Source organism: Anser cygnoides, chromosome 13 (assembly GCF_040182565.1).
Source record: "Anser cygnoides isolate HZ-2024a breed goose chromosome 13, Taihu_goose_T2T_genome, whole genome shotgun sequence".
Classification (NCBI taxonomy): Eukaryota; Metazoa; Chordata; class Aves; order Anseriformes; family Anatidae; genus Anser; species Anser cygnoides.
The window spans coordinates 3,295,658-3,306,926 of record NC_089885.1 but is presented as its reverse complement, the minus strand read 5'-3'; the positions used below and the strand labels follow the sequence as shown (position 1 = coordinate 3,306,926).

Below are 11,269 nucleotides of genomic sequence, written 5' to 3'. Positions count from 1 at the left end.
GCTCTGTGTCTGGGTTTTATTTTTAAACAAACTTTTGTTTTATTCTGTCAAAAATGCATTTCCTGCTGCTGCTTTCTTTTTAGAGTGGTTTTGTCACCCTGCTTCCCTGAAGATTTGGAGAAGCTTTTAGCATATTTCAGGGGAGTGATTCTCAACCTTTCCAATTTTCTCTGCCACTTAGCGTAGAAGGTTACAGGCAGCAAAACACCCAGAAGTTTTCTTTGTCATAGATCTGTAGTGCTGGTAAGCAACTGAGTTGTTGACTGGGGGGTGGTGGAAATCAGTGCATGATAATTTCTGCTTTAAATGCAGAATATTATGTCAATTTTGGGTCCGTAGCTTTGTCTATGACTGGGTATGGAAGTTTTATTATCAGCATGTAGTAGTCTTGGGAGGAATTTTTAGCAGCAGAGTATCACATAGGTGGCTGCCTTTAGAGTTTACGGTAAAAGGAGACAAGTATGGCTTGCTGTTTTAAGTTTCGTAGCAGTGCTTTGGTTTGAGATGTGCTAAATATGGTCCCACTATGTAAAAACAAAACATATATAGATCTCGTAATTTCAGGTAGCGTACCCACTTGTACAAACAACTGAGTTTAAGCTGAAAAATATCTATAAAGTGTAATGCCTTTTCAGATTCTTCCTGATGTGAACGATATGTCAATTCGCTATAGAAAGAGTTTTTATCCATAGATGTGAGCGTATTTTATTTTCAGAAATGTGGGCAATTACTTCGAAATGCCTTGGATTATATTTTTTTCTTTAAAAATACCTAATTTCCTCCTTATTCTGTTATTCAGAATACTGCATTAAAACAACTCGGTAAAAGTCAAGTTTGCTGTAAGAATAGGGTTTTCTCCAACTAAACCAGCCCCCTTACTTAGGGCCTCATTTTATAGCATGTAGCCTGTATTGGGAAGAGAAGGAAAACAGTACTTCTCATACATGGCAGAAGCAGCCCTACCACCAGTAAACAAACAGTGAAAATTATCCAAACACTGTCAAGATTGTTGCAACAGTCTCACAATAACTGCTTTAAGAGACCTTTGACTGAAAGCCTCAGCAGACCTGAAATCAGCTAACTGCTCGAGTTTTTTTTTTTTTTTTTTTCTTGGCGGGGGGGTAGGGAGGGAAGGGGAAGGCTGAGGAGGGGAACACAGTTTTGCACTAATTTTTCAAACTCCTTTGGGCGAATCATTGACAGAATTCACAATTTCTGAAGCATGATGAAAGCCCTCAATTAAAACCAGAAGGCAGTACGACTTCCTATCTGAGTTTGAAGGCAGTGACTAAAATAGACATTCAAAGTCTTTGTTTTGAAATACATTGACCAATTCCAATGGACCTTGCATCTCCTCGAGCAATATGGTACTGGAAATAAGTATCTGGCAGTGAGAAATTACAGGAGAAGAAGGACCAATTCAGAGTTACCAGGTAATATGACTTATATTCTACTTTTCCCATCCCTGCATCCTCTTTTGACTCTAGCAGTAGTGTTCCTTCAAACATAAATTATTTTCTCCTCTAATTTTTCCATGAAGGGTCACAAAGGAACATCTCAGAGGAGGAGAGCAGGAGCCCTGAGCTTGCTGCATGTATCTGGGAGGTAGGAACTCTTTTTTCCTCCCTTTTTTAAGAAGAACACCCCAAACTCGGGCAGTTGTTTTGTTTCTTTGGTTTTCGTTCTGAGATACGGAGTTAATTTATCTTTAATTAAATTATTTTAATTGCCTTTGAAAGAAGAGTTGCAAGCTATAGAGACTGACTCTCAGGAAATTCTAGCTCAGTGGGCGCAGAAACGATTCATTGGCACTGTAGCAGCAGCTGCTGGGCTGTGCTCCATCCTTGAGCTATAGTGAGCACCTCTAGTACAGCCAGCAGTTTGTCTGCTTTAATAACCAGTTAATCTTGACCTTGTTGCCAGCTGGGGCTGTTCTTAGGCAGTGGTCACCAGTCTGCAGCACATGGGTTGAGTTAATAATTTTTCCTTCAAAAGCAAAGAATTCCAGATACTTATCCTATGTATTAAAATGTAGAACACTGCTACTACTCCCCTGAGCTAATTACTGCTCTTGCCTTTCATTAGCAAGTGTCCTGCTTTTTGTCACTAAACTGCCCTGAAAAGACTAAGTTATTGCTGTGTCTTGCACAATGCCCAGCTTGCACTTCTAGTGGAAGTAGCCACAGCAGCAGAAGTATTTCGTGTCCAGCAACATCGCTGGATTGTCTAAAGGATAACTTCTCTGGGAGGGAACTGTAAAAAAAAAAAAAAAAAATCAGCTAATGGTGTCCACAGCAGCATGCTCCTAAATCTTGCAAAACAGCTTTCCCTCGGTGCCCCTGTGATGGCACTTCTCTACAGTGCAGGCACCACACTGACTCAGGCAGTTAGCAAAACAGAACCTATGAAATACATGCTACAAAATAAATAATCTGGATAGAAAAGTGCATAGAAAATGCAAAAGATTAAATTTTGGAGCTTTGGCCTTTCTTACTTGCAAGATCAAAAAAAAATAACTCAGGTACTAAAGGTTCTAAAATTCTTCAGGTTCTAAAATTGCTTTCTAAAATAGGTACTTCCTCTGCCTTAGAGACAAGAAATCCGTAGCCATTGAGGGACTGACCTCTACAGTAGAGGACAAAAGAACCTGTATGGTTAAGAGCTTCTAAAGCACGAAGTTTGCATGCAGTAGTCTAGTTCAATGTATTTCAAATCATGCTGCAGTGCTCTGTGTGCCCACCTTAGTTTATAGATTGACTGGAGAATTCTTTCAGAAGCTTAAGTTCTGCATTATATATGAATTTGAGGTTGAAAGAAGCAGTTCCCTTTTAATCATGGCCTATAATAGAAATTATTAGAGTGCAGGAAGCTCCTGAATAGCCTGTCTTAAGCAGAATTTCATTCTTTACTACTCTAACAGTATAAATCCAAGTTATGCATAAGGTTAGTGGTTTTTAGGATTTGCACACTAGTATTCCTTCAGAAAGCTGCATTTTTAACTAATCAACCCTATTGCAACTGGCAGCAGACTGTCTTTAACGCCATTCTGCAAGAAGCTTTCAAAGAAGAACTGGTCAGTGAGAAAGGAGAGGTAGTGCACCCCCCTTCCAGCAAGCTTTAATATGTCATTGCTGATCCAGGCACTTCCAGGAACTCAGTCCTGTTTCTGCTCTAGCTTTCTCTGAAAGCTGCATGGTGCCCTCGAGTGGCTGAAGTGCATGTCTTTTCCCCCACAGAGCTTACTAAATGCAATCACGTTAACTTCCAGGTTCTTGCTTAACTAAACAGACTGGTTTTTACATACTTAGCAAAGAGAATAAAACCTTTAGTTAAAAACAAATCAAACTACAGGAAGAAAGCCTAACTATAGCTGTGTAAGTGGGGTTCTGATCCAGATCATGTTTAGGCTGAAGACTATAATGCTTTACATGGTCAAAACAATTACTTTTAAAATAATAAATCTGCAAACAGAAGGTTTTACCTGTAGTTTAATATTTATATACTGATGGATAGCACCTAGAGGCCCCAATCAACAGTTGAGGTCCCCTTCAATGTTGCATATAGACATGTCTCTGCCCCAAAGAGCTTACAGTCTAAGTAGTCCAGAAGTGGCAGAAAATAATAACCATGCTTTCTTTTGTAGAAGAGAAACTCAGATCTAACACAGGTCAAGTGATTTGCCTGTTCTAAGGCACAGACTGTGGTGGGAATTAAGCAAGCATTGTTTTAGTCTCTACTGCATGTCTCAGTTAAAAGATGCTCCTTCTGCTCTACGCTACTTTTCTCTTAAAAAAAAATCACAATTAGCTCTTTGAGAAATCTCATCCTAAAGTTGATTAAAGTTCAGGACTGTTCTCTAAGTCAAGGTGAGAGCTGCAGGAGTAGAACAAAGAACATACGTGTCAGAAGTGTAGCTGCTTCTCATTTTTTGTGGTCATCTCACAGCTTTGGGAGCTAAAGCTGCCACAAGACAAGCTGCTCTGCATGCTATCTATGTTAGATTGGAATTGTAATTCCTGTCTTGTCAATATTCAGTAGGTTTTGTTCTACAGGCTGCAAAAGAGGCCCAAATCTTAGAAAACAGTACCACTGATGCAGTACTAGAACAAACACGTTCTGCCCTTTGCCAGGTCCCAATATATGAACACAGCTCCTTGTTGGTGAATGCAATCAAGGCAAGACAGGTAGAGTTGGTAGAGATGCAGGAGAGCTCTTCACCCTGGGCACTGTCTGAACTTAGCCTCTATTCTCTTTTCTGGGGCTAGGGATAGGCTCCTGTATTCATTTTACACTTCTGAGGAGGAGCCAGTGGTAAGATACGGGCTTGGGTTTACAAGAGACATAACATTTTATTTTAGCTTTGGTAACAAGGTCTTGGCTTGGAGATAGCAACAGGTTCCATTTATTGTGATGTGCATCAGCAAACCAAAGTAAACGAAGTTGAAGGATGCACATTGCTGAGTAGGCCATTATCTACCAATGTAGATAACTGCAGCTAATGGAAAAAGGATAAAGCTATTATGACTTTGCATTTTAAACTAAATAATCTGTTTCATACCTGAAAGCTTTTGAATCAGCACCAATCTCATTGCAAAAACCACTGCCACCTGGTAAGTCACTAGTCCTATGTCTTTTTTCAAACATGCATAAAACAAGATTTCTTATGCTCCAGGTTTACAAGGACAACTGAAGGGTAAGAGTGAATAGCCATTAGCAGATAAATTACTTAACAGTAGTCAATATAAACACACATACTTCACCTGTATAAAGCTATATGTTAATTCACAAGTTAAATTGTATTGATAGATAGTGGAGGTGACAATATACAATGAAAATGTTAAAAGTATCAACACTTGAAAAATAGTCTTGCTTTGGCTAGGGAGCTCGATTTATATATAAATGTGAATGAAGCAGCACTGACCATAAAAGCTGACCAGTCACGGACAGTTATGCATACAAAAAGTGATCAGTTTTCAGCTATTGCACAAGTAGTGACACACTAAGACATACACAGTAGGATTTTTACAAAATGACATCAGAAACAAGGAACTGCATGCACCATTTTTCAAGGCCTTATGTGAACTGTACATACACAAGAGTTACTATATATTGTGAATACATCGTGGTTGAATATAAATTCACATAAGATCAAAGGAAAGGATTAATCTGTAAATAGGAAAAGATCAATTTCCACCAGTTTACACTTTATTTTATTCAGAAGGTTTCTTAGCATGTACACTATTCTGGATAATATGCGTGACACCACTTCAGAGTAAAGAGAGGTTTCATGTAAGCATAATCTTAAATGCTTTGGTAACTGGATATTCCCAAGGAACAGGTTTTGTTGAACCAAACTGATTACTACTAAAATGTGAATGTGACTATTATTCTGAATAGAAGGATATAGTATATGGCTAATCATTTCACATATTTTCACAAGATTAAAAAAGAAAACTTTTCAAGTGGATTGGGCTCTCTAAGCACAAGTAAAACCACTGATAGCATGGTGTACATTATTAACATTTAAAACCCTGATCAAAATGACTTCAGAATAATTGTGCATTTCCCCAAATACAACAGGTTGGCAACTGAGGAAGGAAATGAAATATTGAATGAATAAGTAGGTGTAAGAGGTGTAAATTCTCTCCGTACCACAAATTTTATAATAAAATACTGCTGTATATTTTAACTTTAGACATAAGCATTTTCATATCGTGAGTCTGGTTTGTTTCTAAATGACTGAAAGTTTCAGCTAAAAAGGTGTTTACACAATATACACATTTCATTACTTACAGAGAAATAAGCTTAAAATTTCATATTAAAAACCTGGGATACAGTAGGGTTAGTAGCACCATGAAAAATGTTTTTCAAAACTGCAGTCTTGTTATTTTAAACATACTCAGTGCGTTGTGTTTTTCTTTATTCTCTTGGTAGATCAAAAAGGTGCCATTTTGGTACAGGGAGAGAAATGAAAAATTTCATCTTCTGATCCTTTGTGAACCTCAAGCCTCTTTTCTGTTTCCAAGAGGTCAATTCTTTCTTCTCATCTTAGTCCTGTTGTCAAATACGTACCAAACAACCCTTAGCTTGGCACGAGTGAGGTACACTTGAATTTGCTTGGTTAAAACAGTTTGGATTTGTTTTTTCTTTTCTTTCTGCACAGTAGCACCATTGTTACAGCTGGAGGACAGTGCATCTTAGGAATTTTCAACTGTTTTATAAAACATCTTCCAAGATGTTACGTCTTCTTCATGCAAACTTGACAACGACTAATACGCGTCCTCAAGTCTCCAGCTTTCAGTGTCTCTGACTGAGGTTTACTGGGTGACAGACAAAAAGGTAAGGCTAGGTTAGCTTTTTCTTTGTTAACAGAACTGTAACTCTAAACTTCTACTTAATTTAACAGTTGAAGGTAAAACGGAAGTGCATAAGTGGGAATTAGTCCAGTATTTAAGGATTTTTCTTAGGAGGGTTCTTTCTGGATATCCTCACAGCAGGTGACAGAAGCTCAGTTTTGTCCAGTATCCCCATATGGAGAAGGTATGCTATAATCAACTACTTCAGTTCAGCATGTGATGGACCAAAGCACAGATGAATACTCAACTGAGTAGAAAGCAAATTTTGTACATTAGAGACAGTATTTCTGGGGGCCATAGTGTACTTTGCCCCTTTCATGAAAAATGCATTTGGAATCGTTGGTTCCTCAGATGAAGGGTATTGTAACAATCCATAAGAAACACTGCTACAGTGAGATTTGTATATTTAAGTGATGAATTTAACAAGTAATTTTCTTCTATTCTGTAGAAGGTAGGAGGTAGTAATATAACATACTTATGTAATATGAATGTTCACACAGAATAAGAGCCATTCTTGATTTTTTTTTTTTGCAAGTTGAATTTCTGGGTGACAGCAAATGGTAGAGACCAGAAAATTCAAAGGTCCATAGTAATTACTAGTAGGCAGTTTTCACCAGTGAATTACCACTAATAAACTACCCTGAAAACTTGGTGATGATTACTTAATGTACATCAAATATTACAGTGTAATCGTTACACAAAACCCAATTAGAGGCCACTACTACCCTATCAAGACTGTGCACATTGCCAGTCCTGTACCACAAGGCTATGTTTTCCAATGTGGTGGCAGTGGAAAGATTTATGAGGCTTTTATTAGGTACACAAACAAAACAGTAGCATTTTGTTCTATGAAAGAAGATGCTTTTTCAAAGAAAAAAATGAGTATGCTGATCAATTAGAAAGCGAAAATCTGGAGGAACTGAAATTCTGATGGCAGAGAAGCCAGTGGTGTCCTGATCCTTCTGTAGAGTACTTTCTGTAGAGTACTGGAAAAAATGCTTGCTAGGGAGGGTATGGAACCTCCTTCAAACAAGATTTTTAAAAACAGGTTATATGACCATCTACCTTAAAAGGTTTAAGTACAGTTGATTTTGCCCTGGGGCTGAGAATGGACTATGCAGATTTTCCCCTATTTCCCCTCAAGTTTAAATATTTCAGTCTATTTAAAGGCATGCAAAGAAGAAAACAACAACAAAATCAATCTTTTAGGCTTGATTACAGTCACTACAGTCAGACTACTCTCAGAGAAGGTCCTACTAAATATGAATTAAGAGTTGACTTACAAAGAATCTGACTCCTTCCAGAACAATGTGCCCTCACAAGTTTTTACATAATATAAAAGGCTTACCCTAGCACACACTTGAAAAACTGGTTGTGAGGGGGAAAAACAAAATAAATTCTTTCCCTAATACCCTGTAAACACATCTCTTTTGATCTTAGGAATAAATTTGCTCTCTAAAGATTTAAGTCTGGAATAAAGCACTATACAAGAAACAGGTTTTCTTACCTGAACATTTCTGACACTTCAACAGTCGCCAGCCAGAAACTGTATGAATTGGCATAGTAGTTACAAGTGCCACGACCATGGCACTCGATAAACGGAGCTGAGCGGAATTCTTCTAAACAGGATCCAGGTGATGCCAAGGCCTGTCCAGAGCCTTCTGCTCCAGCGCTAGTGTGCTGAGGTAGTAGGGAAGAAAGAAATGCACATGCACACAAGAAACTTAGAGTAGGAGCTAAAAAATAATAGCACAGCATTCAACTGCTAGAAAATCCACTGTTTTTTCATTCTTGGTTGAGATGTTGTGACACCAGACACCTCCATAAATACCCTTACAAAGGCAGGACTTAAAAAGCATTATTAGTTACTCTGCTCTCTGTATCTTGGAAAATTGTTATTAATCTTGGCTACCAAGGTTGGTAATTGAAGGTAAAGGCTTTCTCTAATGACGACTATACTTGACTTTAACAGAAAGTCCTAAAGCAGCTAGTTGAGGATACAAAGAGGTAATAGTCACTTCTGGAGTGGGAGGCAATTCTTACCATCATAAAAGAGTAACCGATCCAAAGGGAGTCCCAGCCTGGAGGACACGAAGGAATCTGAATGGTTTGACTGTGGACCGCTATCACCATAGCAGGAGCTTCACACACAACACATCTGGACACAGAATAATCAGAGAAACGTGACATTAAAATGCATGCTTTATTAAGAGTTATAACACAGGGAGAGGGAGAACTAGCTGGTTAGGGGCTGTTCTATTAATCCAGATTTCAGCTTCTTAACGTATCTTGTAACTGCAGTAAGACCCTAGTTCCGAGTGCAAGATCTGCCTCTATTTCCACTAACAACGCTGGGTAAAATACAGCAGTAGTTCCTGAAACAAAAAGTGGAAGCTCCAAGTCCCCAGGTAAATGCCTTAATCCTAGAGCTGCTGGCTCCCATGTTCTCTTTCCTGTTCATGATGATCCTGCACTCATACTTCCTTGGGCGAGAAGAGCTCTTAGAACATTTCAGCCTCTAAGGATCTGCATGTAGGCAGCCTTTTGAGACAACGGACGCTTTAAAACAGACTCTTTTCCCAGTATTTCCTAAAGCAAAACAGGACATTAATCTCACAATATCCAACATGCAGGTTGGAACCATGTGGTTAAGACATTTTTATTTATTTATCTAGATACTTAAAAAAGAGACTGTGATAGCCTGCTTTGTCTCACCGGCTAATGAATGGCTGAATGCTCTGCCCAGTCAGTGGCTCCATGCTCATTGGCATTGGCTCTGGAGTTGATAGCCAGTAGGAATAGTCATTCCTTGATGCAAAATTACAAACGTTGTTGATGTTGCAGAACATGAAGGGCATAGTGCTAAAACGTCTAAGGCAGCTCCCAGCAGTACCTAAAGAATAAGATACATAAAATGTGACAGTAAAGTTTTAATTTCATTGTTTTTAGCAGTTTTTCAAGAACAGTAATTGTGTATTCTTCCTCTTCACCTGTGTGCACAGCATGTGTTATCGAATTGTCACATGTGGGGAAAAAAACTCTCAGATTTGGTTTACATTCTTTCATCCTGAATTATTATGCACAGCTTCTGGAGGCAGTAGATCTTAGCATGCATTCCCCATCCTCATTTAAGTAATCTCCAGGATGATCATTTCTTCAGAGAACCAGAGCATCGGAAGAAACATCTACAACCTCTTTCCCCTTAAAGACAGCATACACCATTTCTCACCCAAATCCTGGCCGTGAGCTCTCTCATTTCCTTGCACATATAAAAGAGAGAATCCATCATATATTCTTGACGTTCCTTGTGGACAAAATGGTGTATCTCTAGTCTGGCTGTGCCGAGTTATAAGAAATCCATGAGCAACGGAAGCTGTTCCAGGAGGCCCAGGTGGGCCTTGTAAGCCATCAGGACCAGGGGGGCCCTGTATTCCTCGTGAACCTATTCACACAAGAAAAACACAACACGGTATTTATTAACACTGTTGCTTGCTCTTTCAGGAATAACGTAGCTCTGAAAGGAAGGATGGTGTAGTGATTATGGTGCTTGTAAGTTCGGGGACCCTGGTATCAGCTAACTCCATCTTCCTTAAACCATTTTTTTTTCTTGTGAGGTTGATCAAATCATGAACTAATTATAACAGTGCAACTTTCTGGCATCATAGGGGCGTTGTGAAGTTAAATATGTTCAGAGCTGTGAGGCACTAAGATAACAACTGCAATGGACATGGCAGCCACTGAAATAAGTCCAAAGCAGCTTCCCAAATCCAAAACATACTCATCTGCCTGTGCAGCTTGGTAAGATAAAGCTGAAACATCTTGCTCAAAATCACAAAATAGATTGCAGAGCCAGAACAGAAACGATTCTCACTGAAACGTGCTCTGACAACACCTGAGCTAAAGCCCACCAAAATGAACAGAAAAGCTGGTCTCAGTTTTGGAGTAGGTGACAAAAAGTGGAAATGGGCTAGAATAATCTTCAATGAGACCAAGAAGAGTCGTATGACTGAACAAAATATCAGAAAAGGCATTTGTTCGTGAACAACAAAAATATCAGAATGTATAACTACAAATATTTAGACTATTTTATCCCATGATCATTATTATGTTTTTTCACTTAAAATAATATTAACAGATTTCATAGAGGTATTCAGAGAAAAAGAAAACAAGCATTGCGGATTTTTGTACTGTTTTAATTGTTTAAATTCTAATATTTTTCCTCCCAAGCTGCAATATAGAACTACCATGATATGCATCTTCTGCTTTAGAAAACTGTTCCAGTGCTGAATCTGATTTCTTTTCTCAAATGAGTAATCCTAAACAGTGGCTGCATGGTAGCTTCATCTCTGCATATGATGAAATCTTTTCCTTTGTTAAGTCTGATTTTCTCCATTCACAAGTTCCTTGTAAAGTGAAAGTTACTTCACTAATCTCTCATTTCTGTTTCTTACTTTCCTCATTTTTTGCTGTTCACCATCATTGTTGCAAAGGGGATGCCATTACTCTTGAAACGAAGTGTTCTACAGTATTACTCAGCAATGACTAGCAATGTGCTGATTTCCAAGAATGTTCCAAACCAAAGTGTGTTCAGCAGCGTCACATTTTTTCACTGAGAAAATCCCAAAATTATTATTTTATTATCTCATGAGGCAAATCTTGCTTCCCAGTATTAGCCCACACTCAACAGGGCGCACGTCTTTCTCCAGTCGGTCCTCACAGGACAAACACGGTACCTGGTTGGCCTGGAAGACCTCTCTCTCCTTTACGTCCTGATGGACCATCAAAACCAGGGAGACCATCTCTGCCTGGATCCCCAGGAACACCAATTGGACCTAGAACAGGCAAATGTGAAAGTGAAATAAATCTCACTACAGAAATCTTTAAACTACATAGGGCTCATCTGTCGTTTCTTC

At 38.7% G+C, this 11,269-nt stretch overlaps 1 protein-coding gene across 1 annotated transcript in view; it reads right to left on the bottom strand.

Annotated features, from left to right (window-relative positions):
- Positions 1–3,470: 3,470 nt before the first annotated feature.
- The window catches only part of COL4A5 (collagen type IV alpha 5 chain), an 83,158-nt gene continuing 75,359 nt past the window's right edge, over positions 3,471–11,269 (bottom strand). The window contains exons 46-51 of the mRNA XM_048070762.2: positions 11,090–11,188; positions 9,586–9,798; positions 9,072–9,249; positions 8,400–8,514; positions 7,864–8,036; positions 3,471–6,320 (exon numbers count right to left, since the gene is read on the bottom strand). Of these exons, the coding sequence (XP_047926719.2) occupies positions 6,239–6,320; positions 7,864–8,036; positions 8,400–8,514; positions 9,072–9,249; positions 9,586–9,798; positions 11,090–11,188 (860 nt within the window). The 3' untranslated portion in view covers positions 3,471–6,238. The remainder of the gene's footprint in view (positions 6,321–7,863; positions 8,037–8,399; positions 8,515–9,071; positions 9,250–9,585; positions 9,799–11,089; positions 11,189–11,269) is intronic.